Genomic DNA, 21,060 nt, shown 5'->3' on the forward strand with positions numbered 1-21,060 from the left:
AAGGTTAACGAATAAGTGAAATGAGGTTTATCATCAAATCAGAATTGTTGACTTCTTCCCATTGATATGATTCCAGGATCTTGCACCATATCTGCCCAGTGTGATGCCTGGATTGAAGCTATCTCTGCTAGACCCTGTTCCAGAGGTAAGAATATTTACTGTCTCCAGTTAACCTAACCCTGGCTTTGTTTAGTGACGTGGAACCAATTTCAGACTAACAGTTAAAAATATTGTTTGTGACAAATAGAAGCATTAGCAACTGAGGATTTGATCTGTCTTGGCTCATGGCTGACAGCGAGGACTACTTTGAAGCCATCCAACATTTGGAGCTGCTCTCAGTGGCTGACCCTGACCCATCAGTCTGATGCTGAGCCATGATGAATTGTAGTTGCTTCAACTAAACCTGTATACTTTTTTCAATTTGCAAACACTAATGCTGTTAGATCAAGCACAAACTTGAAATGTTTTAGTTAGTGCTCAAGTTCATGCAGTTCTGTCATGTGACAGGTTCGTACAGTATCAGCAAAGGCTCTGGGGGCAATGGTGAAAGGAATGGGCGAGTCGTGTTTTGATGACCTGCTACCTTGGCTTATGGAGATGCTGGCTTCAGAGCAGAGCTCGGTTGATCGATCTGGTGCTGCCCAAGGTGAGGAGGCCAGAACTTCCAAAAGAGGAAGTTCTTATAGTAGCTGATTAACTGGAGACCATATTTCAGCCACATGTACAAAGGCATGTCAGCAGTAATTTTCTTGACGCCAGACAAGGAAACAGTTAATTGCGAATAATTTCTTTCCAACTTTAATTGTGTTCAATGTTATAAGAACTTTGTTTCAGAAAAGCTCAATTTTATAGAACAGAAACTTTGAAAAGTTTATTTTAGCGAACAGAATGGTTTGTTCTGCTTGTCTGGTGCCTGTGGCCAAGAGGTTGTCTTTAGGCCATTGTGACATCCTCCTAAAGTTGACTTTCAGCACCTGCTGTTTCTCTCAGATTTTCACGATTCTTTCTCCCTCAGTATTCCTCCCTCTGTCCCTCCCTCCCCACCCCATCCCCATTTATCTAAGTTATCAGGTAATTTTCTGTTAAATTGTCATCATGAAGTTTGTCTCCAATTAGGAAGTGAACAGAATTTGACTTGAACTTGCATCAATCTTGCTTTTTGCTCATGAATTATTCCATATTTTATTTGAAAAGATTTCTCAAATGTTTGAGCTATGATTTGGTGGTCAGCAGTGGTTCAATCTGCTTTATCAATTAATCAAAGCTTATGCTGGCAGTTGACAATTCATCTGCATTTTTTGTTCTTGACATAAAATGCAATCAGCATCTGGTTTCAAGCCCTACAAGTACTTAGCTGGACCCTCTCCCACATCAAGCACTCTTTTATTGTTTCTCTGGAAGAACACAGGTGATGTTGATATATCTACCCTGCACATTCAGTCTGCTTTCTTTTCATGCATGACCCAATGGTTTTGCTAAACAATTCTTGACATACAGCAATGGCTAGAGGCTAGAAGTTCTCTGCACCCCTCTCACTCGGCACCACAATGTTGTCATGGATGAATTCTTGAGCATTGTTGACACAAGATCTTCCTTATGGATGTAACATACAAAGTAGATGCTGAAGTGGCCTGTAAAGCTTCATGACGCTGCTGTGTCCCTCTGTAAGGTCATGATTGATCTTTGACTTCAATTCCGCATTGCTGTCCGATACCTATTTCCATAGATTTTTGGAATCTAGGAGAATCAATTGATATCAGCCTTGAATTTGCTCATTGACTGAGCATCTACTGCCTTTGGTAGAAAACTTAAAATATTCATGACCTGCTGAGTCAATAACTGTATTATCACTGTCATAAATGAGCAACCCTTTATCATGGGACTTAGTTCTAGACTCCTAACCCAGGAAACCTCTCATTATCTAGCCTGAGATAAACTTTAGAATGTGATATGAGAACTAAGGCTTTAGTGCAGAAGTGTTCATCCCTGCATCGTTGTCCAGGAACAGTGTTCCATTTTGAGTTTCAGTCATTTGAGAATCGAACATTTACATTGCCACAGGAAGGTCACACTAACTTCGGGAAATTTAACATTCAACTTGTTGTCAGTATGATTGGTGAATTTTCATACTCTTTTTAACATATTGTTGGAACTCTAGATACAATTTAAAATCCTATGATAAAACTGCACAAAATTCTGAAGGCAAAGCCATCAAGTTTTTAATACCTTCCTTTTGCATTTCAGGCCTGGCTGAAGTAATGGCTGGACTCGGAGTTGAAAAGCTGGAAAAACTCATGCCAGATATTGTGGCCACTGCCAGCAAGGTGGAGATTGCCCCACATGTCCGTGACGGTTACATGATGATGTTCATCTACCTGCCTGTGACCTTTGGAAATAAGTTCACAGCATATGTAGGACCCATCATACCTTGCATTCTGAAGGTAAAATGCCAGTTCTAAATTGATGAAACAGTTGCCATTCCTTGTTCTATCTGTACTTTTAGATTAGATTAGATTAGATTACTTACAGTGTGGAAACAGGCCCTTCGGCCCAACAAGTCCACACCAACCCTCTGAAGAGTAATCCACCCCCCTACATTTACCCCTTCACCTAACACTACAGGCAATTTAGCATGACCAATTCACTTAACCTGCACATCTTTGGACTGTGGAAGGAAACCCACGCTGACACGGCACTTATCCCAGGTAAGTATCTTACCTGTATCTAAAAATCAATTACCTTCATTGTAGGAAATGTGTAAAACTTATTTAGCCCACCAGGTCAATACTTGGAGATTTAAAAGCACTGCTGTTTTCAGGCAAATTCTGGTCTTTAAGCAGCATCAATCAGGGGTTGCATTCAACTATGGGAGGAAGTTGGAAAATGGAAATATTGGTTCAGCTGGTTTTGCCATCCATCATACATGGTCTTCAGGCTTGTTAATATATATCAGTTTGCTATGAGGGCTGCATTGGTTTACATGGGAGAAAGAGGTGAAGTGATTGAATTGATTAAGGCTTTGTCCTAAGATTTTTTTTTTACTTAAATCCATACTTTTGAGGGAGGCAGATGAATGCGGCCTACCTACATCATCTGTTAGCAAATGGTGCATGAGTGTCAACAACGACTGGAGGAGAACTATTGCGCTCTTTTTAACATATTCCCTTCACTTGTGGGTGAATATTTGAGTGAACATGCAGTTAGATTTTAATACTTCAGTAAGAACTATGACGAAAGAGAAATGTCCTTCATTGCAGTGTATTTCTTGATAAGTCCATAATGTGGTTGGATGATCCTTTATTGAGGTCAATTATTTCAGCCATGATTGTTGTAACTTAAGTAACTTGACATTTTAATCTAAAACTTGCCTCTTGCATAGACAGCACAGGTTAATTTGATCTAAAGAGAGAAAACACTTTTTTTTTGTAAAACGTGAGCATACTTTTTGAAGTTACTGAATGGGTGCTTTTTAATACTCAAAGACCAGTGGGTTAGGCTGACTAAGATGTTCAACCTGCTTTGCAGTGTTCAGATTTTTAAAGTTTCCAGTGGGTTAGGCTGACTAAGATGTTCAACCTGCTTTGCAGTGTTCAGATTTTTAAAGTTTTCACATCTTTCATGACCTCATTGTTGGTTTTGATTGTTTAAAAATTCACATTTTGAGTTGTTTTTCTGCCCTCTTTGGGTAACTTCAAAAGGTAATTGTCTTCACATTTTAAGCTGCGCTTTTACAAAAAAAAAGCTTCACATTTTAGCAGGTATTAACCTGTACTGAAGAGAGATGAGGACCGCTTCAGGGAGAAAGTTAATGTTTACACCCTCACTTGTTGGACAGCAGTGCTTCCAAATTGATTCAGTGTTACATTGCAAAATTGTGCAGATCTTCTGTGTACTTAAGATCTGTTATGATCCTGTCTCTGGGTTGTTGTGTATATTTTAAAAAAAAACAAAAGGAGTGATGTCATTGTCCAGCCCAGCATTCCTCTCTCCTTCAACAGATTAAGTGGGCACTTGTTTCATCACTGGTCTGTGGGGTTTTTTTGTAATTAAAGTCACTGCTACGTTTGAGCAGTCCATGCACTTCAGTGTAACTCCTTATAAAAAATTTTGAATTGTCTGTGGGAGATGGTATGGTATCACACAGGGGAGCAGCTCTACTCCATGCATAAGAGTTCATGCATTATCTTGCCGTCAGTGATTCTGCACAATAGGAGAACCTGTTACATGAGCACTTCCTTAGTTTTGCCAAGAAGTTGAAACCAGTTCCTGCTGAAGTGTAAAAGTGGTTGCGTTGAGATCAAATGTCAGGCACAGACTACAGCATGAATGTATCAGCAGGATGATAATGACAGTGAAGTCTTATATATTTTTAACTAATATAAATTGCTTTGTATAGGCTCTTGCAGATGAGAACGAATTTGTTCGTGATACTGCCCTGCGTGCTGGACAGCGAATTATAAGCATGTATGCAGAGACTGCCATAGCACTGCTGCTCCCAGAGCTGGAGCAGGGATTGTTTGATGATAACTGGCGGATCAGGTATCAAGGATTTTGTACTTAATGTTAGACTAGCACTTGTGTTAGAGTTTATTGTAACTGTTAATTTCAAATCATACTTTCTATAAAGGAAATACATATTTCACGATGTTTTGAAAATGGAGAGGAGTGGCCATGATTCTTGTGTACGGCTTGTGCATGACAGTTTAAAGGTGAACAAGTTTACAAATTGGGAAGTTATGAATAAATGCCCTGTGCATTTCTTATTTAATAATGAGACAAGGTTTCCTGTGCCATAACTGTTTCTGGGAATTTATGGACAGAAAGTGACCACTCAGCCCCTTGACTTTACTCTACCAACCAGTTAAATCATGGCTTATCTGTACCGTAAGAGCTATTTATTCACCTTGTGTCCACATCATTTGATACCCTTATCAAACAAAAATCTGTCCCATTCTGGGCCTTGAGAGCTCCATTTGTCCTATAATCCAGAGGAGAGAGTTTTTGAGATTTCTGTTGTCCTATGTGGTTTCACTCTTGACTAACCAGCTCTAATTTTAAGATCGTGTCCCATTCTTCTAGATTCCTTCACCAGAAAGTATAACTTTTCCTGACGTACACTTTACTTTTATTTTGATATTTCAAATGCCTGGACGTCAATCAAAGAAATAAGCTGCTTATATGCCTTGCCATAATAACTTAATCCTTTAAGCCCCAACATCTCATGTGCACCACCAAAGGTCACGACTTTGACGTGTGCTGTCCAAGTTTGAATACAGTGCTGAGATGCAGATGAGATCTGACACTTGAAGCCTCCCTTTTGCATTCCAGCTCCCCCCCCAGTTAGTGGCCTAAAAGTAACCTTGCACTTTTCACCTGACATTCTCACTCTTGGTGCACAGATTTGAAAGGACATGTTCCCAGATTTCTGAACATTATTTATTCATTATAGAAATACAAACAATACTCATCATCCAGTGGGAAGAGGAAAAATGATAATCGAGTTATCCATTTAAGAGTTCCTCCCATGGGTTCCATTTGCAAACTTCATTAAATTGAACTGAAAACAAGAAATGCTGACAGCTCGAATGAAGAATCATCTAGACTCAAAATGTTAGCTTGCTTTCTCTCCATGGATACTGCCTGACCTGCTGTGATGTCCAACATTTTTTATTTTCAGTACAGATTCCAGCATCTGTATAATTTGCTACTACTCTATAAGCTGGACATGTGCTCAAGTTGGAGTTTTCCTATCAACTCAGCCAAGGAAAAAATTCTGCTGATTTTGTATCTGAATCTGAGTTGATCAGGCCTCTTCTCCTTGTGTGATATAGGTAGGCTGTTAGTTTGATAGGTGCAGATCACTGTATCTGATAAGACTTAATACCCTTTCTTGTAAAGATTCAACTGTTTGAAACTTCTGCGGTTGCTTTAGTGTATTCCAGCATTGGGGGTAAGCCTGTTAAAACCAGCATAGGAGCAATTGTCATCATTAATTTGTGCTGTGGCTGATAGGTCAAAACTGTCACCACTAATTTACTTTGCTATTCTCCTACTTGGCAAGGAGAAGGGACTGTTGCCCAGCTGCAATTCAAACTCCGGAACTAGAAGCCTCAAGACAATATGCAAATTGTGCAATGCTTTTGAAGTGTAACATTGCTGCTGGAATGAAGGCAGTCAAAGTCTGACTGCCTCCCATCTCCTCCTGCGTAGGCTTTGGAGGACATCTGTGACTGAAGAGCACGTTGAAGAACACAGACACTTTGAAATTGTCTCTCCAGTGTTGAGATTGGAGTCAGCACCTGTTCAATACTGCCTTGATTCATTTGTATTACAAGGAAATATGTTAACCTTCCTACTTTTGGTATAGTTCTTTTCAATCACTGAATATGTTCCATCTGTTCTAACCCTTTGGTTATGTCAGATTTGGATCGTGTGCAATTTCTCTTGTTTCCTAATACATCACTGATATCTGTGTCTTTAACAATGTTGAGAGCTTGCTTTTGGAACAAGATTTTTGTAAACCCTGGGTAAAGCCCACGTGCTCGTTTGGCCCCAGTTTTCTTCTCCATCTCCACCATTTCCTTGTTATTTCTTTTTTTTTGTGGTGAAGACTGAATTGTGTTAAACAAATTAGTAATATAAGGTGTTTTATTCTTCTTTGGTTTGGTTTTTAGGTTCAGTTCAGTCCAACTGCTGGGAGACTTGCTTTTCCACGTTTCAGGAGTGACTGGCAAAATGACAACAGAGACTGCCTCAGAAGATGACAACTTTGGCACTGCGCAGTCCAATAAGGTAAGGGCTTGAAATTGGCACAGCTGCTGTTTGGGGCATGCATTTTGATAAATGTCCAGCATCTTCCATTAATACAATTGGACGTATATTAGCTCAGAATATGAACCTCTGTTTACTGACCATTCAGTGTCAATCCTTCCAATATCAAGTTGGTTTAGACCCACTTAACATGTCCTGGACCTTTGGAATGATTTAACGTGAGGACCTGCTTCAAGGGTTTTGTTGACTTAACAAACCTGCTCAGATGTTATGTCCCTTCAATGACATAAAGAAGTAAGCTTATCTATACAACAACTGAACAGGCTGATGCTTCTCTCTCAGGGAAAACAGAAGGCTGAGGCATCATTCTGTCGATAGTGTTACAGTTATGGAGGGATTTGATGTGGTAAGCTGAGCGAATATGTTTCTGCTTATGGGCAGTTCAAAACTAGGATCCACAACTACAGTAAAAGAGAAAAATGCTGGAAAAGCTTGGCAAGTCTGGCAGCATCTGTAAAGAGACCGAGACCAACATTTCAAACCTGTTATGTTCTGAAGAAGTCATAACATACTCAAAGCATTAACTCTGTTTCTCTCTCCACAGATACTGCCAGACCTTTCTCTTTTTAATCCTCAACTATAACATTGTTTCTAATTGATGTAATAAAATTTTCAGGAGAAATACCTTTTTCCAAAGAGATGTGGAAATGATGAACGTGGAGTTATTGATTCATCTAGCATACATATATGTAAAGGGACCTACATAAATATATGAAGGACTCTAGAGGGTGGCACGGTGGCACAGTGGTTAGCACTGCTGCCTCTCAGCGCCAGAGACCTGGGTTCAATTCCCGCCTCAGTCGACTGACTGTGTGGAGTTTGCACATTCTCCCCGTGTCTGCGTGGGTTTCCTCCGGTTTCCTCCCACAGTCCAAAGATGTGCAGGTCAGGTGAATTGGCCATGCTAAATTGCCCGCAGTGTTAGGTAAGGGGTAAATGTAGGGGTATGGGTGGGTTGTGCTTCGGCGGGTCGGTGTGGACTTGTTGGGCTGAAGGGCCTGTTTCCACACTGTAATGTAATCTAATCTAATCTTATGCTGATGACATAAGAAAAAGCTAGATGAGAGCTAATATGAAGCATAAAAACTGCAGGCCAAGTGGGCAGAATTACCTGTTTCTTTGCAAAATATTCAGTTTTGGGTTTTACATAGAATCTGACCTGGTGATAATACTTTCAGGCTATTATTGGTGCACTTGGTCTTGAGAGGCGAAATCGTGTGCTTGCTGGTCTCTACATGGGTCGTTCTGACACCCAGCTGGTGGTGCGTCAAGCCTCACTACACGTCTGGAAGATTGTTGTTTCAAATACACCACGAACACTGCGGGAAATCCTGCCAACACTCTTCACTCTGTTACTGGGTTTCTTGGCCAGTACCTGTGCTGACAAGAGGACGGTGAGTTGGAATATTTTGCACTCAAAAGTTAGATTAAACTGGTCAAAGAATGCTGAAGGGAAATCTATAGAAAGATTGATATGTGCTTAATTTCTCTCGTCCAGTTTACTTGAGGGGTAGCCAAATGGGTGTATTAACAACCTGCCATCTTCAAATGCAACTTCTATAAGTAATTCCCTCACCCCTTTTATTGGAGAGCAAGGTTTATTTAACTGTTATCAAATTGATTTGCAGAGAAGCATTTGACACACACACTGTTTAAAATAGCCACAGCATGAAATCATTGTGTACATTTTAAAATTCATTAAAATTAACTAGAATAATTCCTTCTAATGCTTTATTCAAATACATTAGTTGTTTCCTCAGCTGCAATTCTCCATAAAAAGATGGCTCATGACTCTGCATGGTTATTGCCATGCCCACTGCATTGTAACCCAGTCAGAACACAATCATGAACTGGATGGAAAGGATTTAATCATGCCATGACACCAGACTTAACACTAATCCAACTCTGACACAAACAAAGAAGCACAAATCACAAACTCCATGTGTGATAAAGCTGCAACACAATAAATTTGAGTCAAACTTCAACCTCTTTCAAATAAATGTGATTTTGTTTGTTTGAAAAATCAGTCTAAATGGAAATATCAGAAAATATCTGTCTCATTAACATGAGGCCACATTAATGAGCTCTTCACTTTCAGGATAGTTATTGAGCCCAGTGAACAACGAGAAAATCTTAGTTATCAAGGGAATCTTTGCAGTCAGGAGGACTTTGAATAAATAATTTAAGTTATAAAAGAAAGAAAGCAGGATGTATTTACACGACAGTCACCATGTATTTGCACTGTGTGAATGTTTAAAACTTAACAGTCAGGAGAGACTCTTTTGAGGCTATTGGAATTTAAGCCCCAAACAAACAATTTAAATAAGGTGGTCTCTGAACTGTAGATATTGAGACTTGTAGTGGTGGCTTAGAGAATCTTGAGTCTCTCTTTGAACAAGCAGTAAAGGTTTAATGAATAACAAATATGTCAGCTCTCCAAATGTAAATATCCAAAAAGAGTTTCAATATCTCAATTACATTGTGGACTTTTTTTTTTGTTTAAATTGTAAGTTTAGGTTTCTGGTTTTTAAGCCAAAATTGGTGAATTTTCTGTGTGTCTGAAGTTAACAATTAACTTGTAATTATTTCTGAAGTCATGATGACTTCTTTCAAAACTGTTTGAGGCCAGGCGTTAGAGTGAATGGTTTGTGCACAACTGATGGACATTTGTTTATTTTAGCTTGTTTTACAGTTCGCAAGGTGAATAATAGGTCCTCGTGATTGGTGCTTTTATTTCAAGCTTAAGAGAAGCACCAGAAGCTCAGAGAAATTTGGGGTTCAATTTTGAGTAGCCAAGTCCTGGGAATAGAATGACTGGATAGACCCATGCTCCTGAGAAGTGAAGAATATATAGTGAATTAGGTTACTTTGGAGTTAAGAGTTCATGTTGGTCCCAAAGCAGAAATATTGGAATAAAACCTTGAATCGGTTTCTTAAAGTTGAGTACATTTAAGCAGGTGACTGATATATCCAGGAAGAAGCTATCTTCAGTTCTAATCTAAAAATTGATGTCAGAAGTGATTAAGCTTGACTGAGGTATTGGATGCAGAGACTCTAGTGCAATCGTTGTATGAGCAATGTTTGAGTACTGTACCAGGGGTGCGTTTTGGGCACAATACGAAAGCTGTTTTGTTTCTTTTGCAATTTTAAAGGTGTGTTTTGAGATTTTGAGATGTATTTCACATTCACTGTGTATGTTTAAACATCTTTAAATTTGTATTATAAGTAGAATAGCTTGATGTATTTAATCTTTGTTCTTTTGTTAATGAACTTCTCTTTAATTGTTAAATCAAAATATGCAACACTATATGTTTATATTTCAGCGAGAGACCATTTAGATCATATTATGATTTGTTCTGATTTTAACTATCAAGCCAGGTTTCTACCTGGAAACTGACTTTCTGATAATAACGTAACAACATAAACTGAAGATGTATAAGGCTGCTGCTGGGGCTTACTATGTTAATCCACTAAATACCTGAACTGGTCAGTTCTGGTACTGTTCACTTCTTCTTTCTTTGTGATGAATAAGCTGGTTTCAACCATGACATAGAGATGATATCATTAGCCTTTGAGCAGATTGGCTGGAAAAAAATGAACCAGGATTACAGTTCCTGCTCGCTATCTATTGACTTATGTCAGAAAGTACATGTTTACACTCATTGAGTGAGGGAGGACCAAGTTCCACACAAACCCCTCCTTCTCTGTATCCATAACCAAACAGTTTTCTGCAGTACCTAATGTCAGGGCTGACAAATGAATAATTTGACTGCTTGTTGATTGGTTTCCTGACACTAGAAGTGGAACAAAGGAGAAAGATCCAGATATTAGATATCTCAAAATTCAGTATCAGCCAATGGAATGTTGTCTTTTGCGATAGGTGTCTAAATAAGTACCATCCTGGCTGTGTAATAAGCATTTGAAAGGGTTAGGGAGAGCTTTGAGAGAAAAAGGACCAGAACTAATTGAAAAACCACAAAATCCAAGGGTGGTGATTGAATTATCAAGTGAAGCTATTGCCACTAGCTGCAGTTAGCATTTGGCTTCTCTACTCTTCAATCTGTCAGTGACTGTCTCCACCAGACTGCATCCAGGCTATGATTTTGGCATGAGAAATATTGCAGAATTATAACAGATGTTGAGTGAAGATGTCACACTGACGCAAGATTTTAAAAAAAAGATGAATGCAATGTGCTACCGAGCAACAAGCAAACATGAGCAAGTACACAAATGAGTCACCATAAGCAGGTGTCATGCTCTTGTACTGGAGCAATATTACATTGATCATCATCCTTTTAGTTATTACTCATTTCAGAATGATAATCTCATTCCAACTTTAAGCACCTCAATAAATTGAAAGGGCATTGGTCCTGCACTGAGTAATTTGTCGACATACGGTGGTATGTTTACTTCTGTGTTACATAGTTGGTCTTGTCTGATTTTAAAAAGTTGTTTAAATAAGGTTACCGACAGTACAATGGGATCTTGATCAGATGAGCCGAGGAGTGGCAAATGAAGGTTTAATTTAGATAAATGTGATATGCTGTATTTTGGTAAGGGAAATCAGGGGCAGGACTTACATACTTAATGGTCCTGGAGGGTGCTGGTGAACAAAGAGACCTTGTAGTACAAGTTCATAGCTCCTTGAAAGTGGAGTCTCAGTGTAATGAAGAAGGCATTTAGTACGCTTTCCTTTATTGGTCAGTGCATCGACCACAGGAGTTGGGAGGTCATGTTGCGGCTGTACAGGAAATTGGTTAGGCTGCTTTTGGAATATTGTGTGGAATTCTGGTCTTCCTGCTATCGGAAGGATGTTGTGAAACTTGAAAGGGTTCAGAAAAGATTTACAGGAATGTTGCCAGGATTGGAGGGTTTGAGCTGTAGGGAGAGGCTGAATAGACTGGGGCTGGCGCATTGGAGGCTGAGGCGTGACCTTATAGAAGTTTATAAAATCATGTGGGGTAAGTGGACAAGGTCTTTTCCCTGGGTTGGGGAGTCCAGAACTAAAAGGTATAGGTCTAGGGTGAGAGGAGGAAGATTTAAAAGGAATCTAAGGGGCAACCTTTTCACACAGAGGGTGGTGCGTGTATGGAGTGAGCTGCCAGAGGAAGTGGTGGAGGCTGGTACAATTGCAACATTTAAAAGGCATTTGGATATGAATACAGTGATGTGGGCCAAGTGCTGGCAAATGGGCCGAGATTAATTTAGGATATCTGGCCGGCATGGATCTATTTCTGTGATGTACATATCTGTGACTCTATTTGCCTATGCGGCTCTCTCTCATCAACCAAAATATTGAACACATGAAATTGCTAATTGTGTGAGCCAACTTTGCCTGCTATCCAATTTTTTTCCAATGGAAGTTCATCAGTCTGAAATATTTTACAATGTTTCTCTCTCCACTGCTGCCAAATTTGAGTTATTTTTAGCTTTTTCTGTGATTCTCTATTCCCATTCAGAATTTGTATCTGTGAATAAAATGGCTTCTGATTTGCTCCATGTTAGGTGCTACTGTTGATACATGTATTTCACATAACCTTACAACCTGTTTCAGTTATGGATGGTATTGGAATCTGAGCAATCAAAAAGGTCCTAAACTGTAGAACATAGCTATGACAGACAATTATTATACTATGAGCCAGTTAGATGATTAGGTTAATGGCACTGTCCCTGCACACAACCCTGTACATCAAATTATTCCAGAAGCCCATGACAAACAGGCTCAATTAGTTGTCTATTGGTATAGCCTGTGGATGTGCCACTTTGTACTCCATATATTGTAGGTTATACAGGGATATTTAACCATTCTGAAAAGCACATTATGTTTAAAGTATAAATTTTCTGTCAAATCTTAAACCAAATAGGATTTCCTCCTAAACGTTTGATGAACTTTCTCCCTCTAGATTGCTGCAAGGACACTGGGTGATCTTGTGCGAAAGCTGGGAGAAAAGATTTTGCCAGAGATCATTCCAATCTTGGAAGCAGGGCTAAAGTCAGACAAGAGTGATGAGCGACAGGGAGTCTGTATTGGTCTCAGTGAGATCATGAAGTCAACCAGCAAAGATGCGGTAAGTAACTCATTGTACTTGGAAGTTTTGAGCTTGCACAGTCATACTGTGTCACTTTCATATCTAGAAGCTTCCAGGTTACAGAAGTAGTGTTGACTTTGCAGGTAATAAGTGAATTTTCTAAAGTAACTGGGGAAGAGTCATCTGAGGCACGTATTTTACACACTAACAGGTACCCTGCTCAATCACACCATCGCCACCTCCCCAGTAAAACCATTGCTGTCTCACCCCTGTCATTCTTCCTGTTTGGTCTCTACTCTCATCTCTCCTCTCAAGTGTTGACTTAGATTTGAATGACAATCCATGTAACTATTGACAATAATTGCTGGATATCATACGTGGGTCAGGCAGCATCCGTGGAGAGAGAGTAAGCTAACATTTTGAGTCTAGATGACTCTTCATCAGATATGAGGAAGAGTCATCTACATTTGAAGTGTTAACTTGCTCTCTCTCCATGGATGCTGCCTGACCCACTGTGATTTCCAACATTTGTTATTTTCATAGAGTCCAGTATCTGCAGTAATTTGCTCCATTTAACTATTCATTGTTTAACCTGTTTAAACAGCATTAAATTCTAGCCTGTGGTGTATTCCCAAATTTAATCATTCTACCATCAAAGTCACTACCCACTATAATTCCTCCCTAAACTACCTCTTACTCCTTTTAAGATAAGCTTTAGACTTGACCAAAGAGGATTTAAAGAGATAAGTCCTCATACCTCAGTAAAACGTTTTTGATTGGTCAATTCTACGAAGTTCCTTGTAATATTTTACTAGGTTAAATTTGCTCTAGAAACACAACTGTTTTCATTGGTATAGATATTTTCTAATCAACCTTCTCACCTTCGGGATATGTGGGACTTGAACCTGGACCACTTAGCTCAGAGGTAGGGACACTACCACTGTGTCTTAAGAACCTTTTTGTTGGTGTAAGTAAATGAGCATATAATGTTTAATGTATTAAAGAATGCTAATTTAACTTCAAATAATGATGAAAAGCTGCGGAAGTGCTAGTTTAAATGGTTTTCTATTAGTAAGTGAATGCAGTACAAGCAAATTGAAGAGATGAATGCAGAGAGCTGTGTTGGCAAGAGATGGAGTTGAGGGTGTAGAATGTTTGATATGTACTTAGTGGCTCGGCAGTGTGGTGTCCATCCTCTCCGCTTTCACCAACTAACCCTAGCTCTGATTTGATTGTTTAATTTATGCTGATTCAGCCTGTTTTTGCCTCTGATGCTAGGTGCTTGTCTTCTCCGAGTCTCTCGTTCCCACAGTACGGAAGGCCCTCTGTGACCCACTTGAAGAAGTTCGAGAGGCTGCATCCAAGACTTTTGAACAGCTTCACTCAACAATTGGATACCAGGCATTAGATGACATTCTGCCATTCCTGCTGGAACAGCTTGTGAGTGTTTGGAGGAGAGGACGTTAGATTAGAATTTCCTTTTAAAATCTCAAACCAAACTCCAAGCGTCCTCAAGTCACCCTGACTTCTTGTTTTAAAGATGACAAGATCAGGACAAACTGGGTGACTGTGAAATGTTGGGATGAGGTTCTGAGCCTTACGTGTAACCTGTATTAAAGAGTTCATTTTGACTGGTTGGGTTCCCAAACCTAGTCAGCTTCCTTACATTCCATTTACCTAGCTATTTGATAAAACAATCAAATGTTTTTCCTAATGTCTCCTTTTGTTGCTTGGTGTCAGGTTTTGTTTAAAATTGCTACAAACTGCCTTGGCAGTTTCAGTTTTAAAGGCACAGTGCCTCAGTAAGTTTGCACATTCTCCCCCTGTCTGCGTGGGTTTTTTCCCAGTGCTCCAGTTTCCTCCCACAGTCCAAATGTGCAGATCAGGTGGATTGATCATGTGAAATTTTCCATCGTGTCCAGGGAAGTGTAGATTAGGTTGATTAGCTGTGGGAAGTGATGAGTTATGGAGATAAGACTGTGGGAGTGGGTCTGGGTTTGGGTGGGGTGCTGTTCAGAGGGTTGGTGTGTACTCAACGGGCTAAATGAGCTGCTTCCGCACTATAAGGATTGTATGATGCTATATAAATGCAAATTATTGTGTGCATTTGTAGTTGGATCATTAACTATCATGCTCTTTGCAGAACAATGAGGAAATGTCAGATTTTGCTCTGGATGGATTGAAGCAAGTGATGGGAGTGAAGAGTCGTTTTGTTCTTCCCTACCTAGTGCCAAAGGTACATAGCCAGTATATAAATACAATACAAAGCTTGGGCATTTAACAAGACTACTGCTTTGAGAGTGTACTTTATATTGCTGTGCATTTGACCATCCAGTGAAAGAAATAACCAAAAGGGACATTCTGTACAAGATCTTTGACAAATAAAATTTTCTGAATGGAAAATACGAGCTCCATCAGTAACGGATGGAGAGTAATTTTGGGAATAGCCTCAGTACCATATATCATGCAACTTTCTGAGAGTATAAACATAACTACCTTTCTAAAATAAACTAACACACATCAGCAAAAAATCAAAAATAAAATGAAAATACTGCAGTGTTAACTTAAAAATGCTTTGGCGAAGTGATGGTTAAAAGATTGTCCCCAGGTGATGTTCTGTATCCAAACTTATTGTGCACATACAACCGCTGGCACCGGGGTGCATTCCTAGAGCAAATACACATGAACAAGCACAGCATGAAGAGGAGTAAACCACTTGACCCCTTGAGCCTGTCTTGCTGCTCAATAAAATCATGGCTAATCTGATTACTCCACATTTCCTCCAATTCTCAACCTTTTAAAAAAATACATAACAGTCGAGGCTATGGGTCTGGTGCAGGATAGTTGTACTAGTAGAAGTGTTTTGTTTCGGTGCTACAGACTCAGTGGGCAAAAGGCTTCTTCTGTGTTGTATGATTCTATGATGACCCCCAATAATGTTTTAGCCACTTCTTATCAAGGAGCTTTTCAGACTGGAGACCTGTGACCAGTGGTGTGCCACAAGGATTGCTCTGGGTCCACTGCTTTTCGTGATTTATATAAATGATTAAATAATTTGGATGTGAACATAGGAGATATAGTCAGTAAGTTTGCCAATGACACCAAAATGGGAGGTGTAGTGACAATAGGTGCAGGAGTAGGCCATTCTGCCCTTCGAGCCTACACCACCATTCAATATGATCATGGCTGATCATCCTTAATCAGTATCCTGTTCCTGCCTTATCTCCATAACCCTTGATTCCACTATCCTTGAGAGCTCTATCCAACTCTTTCTTAAATGAATCCAGAGACTGGGCCTCCACTGCCCTCTGGGGCAGAGCATTCCACACAGCCACCACTCTCTGGGTGAAAAAGTTTCTCCTTATCTCTGACCTAAATGGTCTACCCCGTATTTTTAAGCTGTGACTTCTGGTTCGGCACTCACCCATCAGCGGAAACGTGTTTCCTGCCTCCAGAGTATCCAATCCTTTAATAATCTCATGTCTCAGTCAGATCCTCTCTGCCTTTTAAACTCAAGGGTATACAAGCCCAGTCGCTCCAGTCTTTCAGCGTAAGATAGTCCCGCCATTCCAGGAATTGACCTTGTGAACCTACACTGCACTCCCTCAATAGCCAGAATGTCTTTCCTCAAATTTGGAGACCAGAACTGCACACAGTACTCGAGGTGTGGTCTCACCAGGGCCCTGTACAGCTGCAGAAGAACCTCTTTACTTCTATACTCAATCCCTCTTGTTATAAAGGCCAGCATACTATTAGCCCTCTTCACTACCTGCTGTACCTGCATGCTTATCTTCATTGACTGGTGTGCAAGAACACCCAGATCTCTTTGTACTGCCCCTTTACCTAAATTAATTCCATTTAGGTAGTAATCTGCCTTCCTGTTCTTGCCACCAAATTGGGTAACCATACATTTATCCACATTAAACTGCATCTGCCATGCATCTGACCACTCACCTAACCTGTCCAGGTCACCCTATAATCTCCTAACATCCTCCTCACATTTCACCCTTCCACCCAGCTTAGTATCATCAGCAAATTTGCTAATGTTATTACTAATACCATCATCTAGATCATTAACATATATTGTAAAAAGCTGCGGTCCCAGTACTGATCCCTGCGGTACTCCACTGGTCACTGCCTGCCATTCCGAAAGGGAGCCGTTTATCACTACTCTTTGTTTCCTATCAGCCAACCAACTTTCAATCCAAGTTAGTACTTTGCCCCCAATACCATGCGCCCTAATTTTGCTCACTAACCTCCTACGTGGGACTTTATCAAAAGCTTTCTGAAAGCCCAGGTACACTACATCTACTGGATCTCCCTCGTCCATCTTCAGAGTTACATCCTCAAAAAATTCCAGAAGATTAGTCAAGCATGATTTTCCCTTCATAAATCCATGCTGACTCTGACCCTATCCTGTTACTACTATCCAGATGTGGACAGCGAAGAAGGTTACCTTGGAGTACAATGGGATCTTGATCAGATGGGCCAGTGGGCTGAGGAGTGGCAGATGGAGATTAATTTAGATAAATGCAAGATGCTGCATTTTGGAAAAGCAAATCAGAGCAGGAATTATACATTTAATGGTAAAGGTCCTTGGGAGTATTGCTGAACTCAGAGACCTTGGAGTGCAGGTTCATCGCTCCTTGAAAGTGGAGTTGCAGGTAGGTAGGATAGTGAAGAAGGCGTTTGGTATGCTTTCTTTTATTGGTCAGAGTGCTGAGTAAAGGAGTTGTGCGGTCATGTTGTGGCTGTATAGGACATTCCTTAGGCTATATACAGCATCTGCAGTCCTCACTTTCTCCTATATGCAGTTATAGGCTATAAGACATTCACTTTTGGAATATTGCACACAATTTTGGTCTCCTTGCTACCGGAAAGATGATGTGAAACTTGAAAGGGCTCAAAGATTTTCAAGGATGTTGCCAGGGTTGGAGATTTGAGCCATAGGGAGAAGCTAAATAGATTGAGGCTGTTTTTCCTGGTGCATCAGAGGCTAAGGGGCGACCTTTATAGAGGTTTATAAAATCATGAGGGGTGTGGATAGGATAAATAGACAAAGTCTCTTCCCTGGGGTGGGAGAGTCCAGAACGAGAGGGCATAGGTTTAGGGTGAGAGGGGAAAGATATAAAAGGGACCTAAGGGGCAACATTTTCATGCAGAGGTTGGTGTGTGTCTGGTATAAACTGCCAGAGAAAGTAGTGGAAGCTGGTACAATTACCACATTTAAAATGAGTCTGGATGGGTATTTGAATAGGAAAGGATATGGGCCAAGTGCTGGCAAATGGGACTAGGTTAGGTTTAGGATATCTGGTCGGCATGGGCGAGTTGGACCAAAGGGTCTGTTTCCATGCTGTACATCTCTATGACTCCATGATCTAATTCCCTCTTCCTTAAAAATATTCAAGGACACTCCTTCCACTGACTGTCAGGAATACAATGCCAATACTCCTCACTCTGAGAAAAATATACTCTTTTTCTCTGTCTTGAGTGATCCTTAGTTCTGGCTTTTTCTACAAGTCACCTCATAATGTTCTAAATTCCATCAGATATAAGCCTAACCTGTCCAAACTTTCCCCATTCAACAAACTCCCCTTATTCGAGGTGTTGGCCTAGCAAATTGTTTCCAGTACATTTACATCCTTCCTTGAATAAGGAGACCAATACTGTACACAGTACTTCAGATTTGGTCTCACCAATACCTTATTTGGCTGAACCAGAACTTCCTTTTTGTTGTATTCAATTCTGCTGACATTAAACAATGACATTCTGTTAACTTTCCTAATTACTTTCTGTGCGTGCATAGTAGCCTTTTTTAAGATTCACAAATTCAGGCACCAAGTCTCTCTGCATCTCAACAATCTGTAATCTCTCACTATTTAGATAATTTATACAAAAGCATTCCTGTCAAAATGGACAATCTCACATTTTACCACATTATACTCAATTGCCAGGTCTTTACCTACTCACTTACTCTGTCCAAATCTATATACCCTCCTTTTATCATCATCACTACTTTCCTAACTATCTGTCATCAACAAATTTAGGACTATGTTTTCAGTTTTTCCATCTGAGATTTATATAAATTGTAAAAGGTTGTCGGGCCTAAGGACATCCTTCTGTGCTGTATCCATTCTTATGATTCTAGATTCCTGTCTCTACTCCAACCCAGAAACTTCTGCATTTAATAAAAGCTTGGCACAGTTGGGCATTCCCATTCCTATCAGTACAGACAGACAGTAGTTTGGAAGCTTACACAACCAAAAAAAGTCTCTTTCATTCACCCATTTCTCTTATTCTCTGCAGCTTATAACGCCACCAGTTAACACCCGGGTGCTAGCTTTCTTGTCTTCGGTGGCAGGCGATGCGTTGACTCGCCACCTCAATGTGATCCTGCCCGCAGTGATGACTGCACTGAAGAACAAGATGGGAACCAGCGAAGAGGAAGAGGTGAGAGAGAGTAGGAAGATAACACAAATGGTGCAATCTTCTGCCACTGTCAGTGAATAGCAAATGCATGGCTTGTTTCCATAGAGCCACAGTTCTGCAAGTTCTGGGACTTACTTTATGTAGACATTCAGTTGCATAGCAAAATTATTTTAAAGGTTCTTGTGTGGACATCATTATCCCGCCTAAAGGTTTCAAAAAAAGCCCCATTAATAACACACATGTTTAACCCATTTTATCAAACAGCTTTAATAACATAGCAGTTGCTATAGGAATTTGTTCATAATGTAGTCCCATGATAGGCTGATACATTTCCTATCCTTTTCCTTTGGTGCCTGTGTTAGCTCTCAACATTTTATCATCCCACCTAATGAGATATTTTCCTTTCCTGTAGGAGCTGGCTAATTGTCACTCAGTGATTCTGTCTGTGGGGGATGAGGTTGGTCAAAGGGTCATCCTAGAGGATTTGCTGGAGGCAACAAGGAACCCAGATGTTGGGATGCGCAAAGCTGCAGCAACAATCATCAACGCTTACTGTTCGAAGACCAAAGTTGACTATTTTGCCCATGTCAGGAACCTGATGTCTGGATTGATCAGATTGCTCAATGACACAGATGAGACTGTCCTGAATGAGAGTTGGGATGCTTTGAATGCAATAACCAAGGTACTAACTGTCTCTGTGTGGATGGTAGCTGCTAAACCCGGAGGTATTTATATTGTGTTGAAGTTTAACAATGGACATCAATGACCAGAGAATTAATCATTCACCTTTGGCACACTGCTGGGTCCGTTCAGTATTCCAGTGGAGTATTCACCATGAAGAAAAACCTAATTTAAAATCATAAGTTCTACTGACACTATATCTTTGGCATTTTATTGTGGATTTTAAGAAAATCTCCACTGGCTAGCACTTTTAAATTTATGTAATTTTCTTTCTCTCCCCCCACCCCCAATAGAAATTGGATGCTGGAAGCCAGTTATCACTTGTGGATGATCTGCACAGAGATATCCGTGCAGCAGCTGCTGAGACCAAAGGGGAACATCTGCTGGGATTCTGCATTCCCAAGAAGGTAAGCGAATTTATGGCTGGGGTCACGTTAATGCATTCCATTATTGCAAATGAGATAGAAACTTTACAGAGCATCTCTCACAATATTATGACATCCAGAAATATTTTACAGCCAACAAAAAGTCATCCCTGTCACAAACGTTGGAAATGCAACAGCCGGTTTGCATATGCCACACTGCCACAAACACTGGTCGTGAGCAAACTGATCTGTTTTGTGAAGTAGATTGAGGGTTAAACAACAAAGCTCACTGCTATTCTTCAAAATAGGACTTCAGAATTTATCTAAGAGAACAACCAACACATCCAAATAACATCTCATTTGTAAAACAATACTTTATCAGTATAATACTCAGTTTCGCAGACATGATTTCATACTAATGGCCGTGCAGTGGGTCTTGAACCTATGATGCAGAGGCAACAGTGCAACCATGAGCCACAGTGATGAATGGGAAATGGGCTGTATTCAGTTAACTCCAGATATACTGTGGGTAATTCTCCTAGAATAATGAATGCAAATGAAATGTTTGCTTATCACTATATATTTGGTGTGCACTGGAGAAGTGCACAATAACAGGATCTACTGAAAGCTGCACAGAAATAAATTCTTAACATGTAAAGAAGTGGAGAAATTTGGGGAATTGTGAGTTACTGCATCAATATTTTGGAATGGAATCTGGCAGGGGG

The 21,060-nt window shown here is 40.1% G+C and overlaps 1 protein-coding gene across 2 annotated transcripts in view; it reads left to right on the forward strand.

Annotated features, from left to right (window-relative positions):
- gcn1 (GCN1 activator of EIF2AK4) overlaps positions 1 to 21,060 on the forward strand; it is a 127,134-nt gene that overhangs the window by 85,390 nt on the left and 20,684 nt on the right. For both annotated transcript variants that reach the window (XM_072587104.1, XM_072587105.1), the window contains 12 exons: positions 77 to 145; positions 508 to 646; positions 2,245 to 2,441; positions 4,397 to 4,539; positions 6,675 to 6,792; positions 8,010 to 8,225; positions 12,735 to 12,899; positions 14,139 to 14,300; positions 15,004 to 15,096; positions 19,167 to 19,310; positions 19,702 to 19,971; positions 20,264 to 20,377. In XM_072587104.1, coding sequence (XP_072443205.1) covers positions 77 to 145; positions 508 to 646; positions 2,245 to 2,441; positions 4,397 to 4,539; positions 6,675 to 6,792; positions 8,010 to 8,225; positions 12,735 to 12,899; positions 14,139 to 14,300; positions 15,004 to 15,096; positions 19,167 to 19,310; positions 19,702 to 19,971; positions 20,264 to 20,377 — 1,830 coding nt within the window. The remainder of the gene's footprint in view (positions 1 to 76; positions 146 to 507; positions 647 to 2,244; positions 2,442 to 4,396; positions 4,540 to 6,674; positions 6,793 to 8,009; positions 8,226 to 12,734; positions 12,900 to 14,138; positions 14,301 to 15,003; positions 15,097 to 19,166; positions 19,311 to 19,701; positions 19,972 to 20,263; positions 20,378 to 21,060) is intronic.

This window comes from Chiloscyllium punctatum, chromosome 17 (assembly GCF_047496795.1).
Source record: "Chiloscyllium punctatum isolate Juve2018m chromosome 17, sChiPun1.3, whole genome shotgun sequence".
Lineage (NCBI taxonomy): Eukaryota > Metazoa > Chordata > Chondrichthyes > Orectolobiformes > Hemiscylliidae > Chiloscyllium > Chiloscyllium punctatum.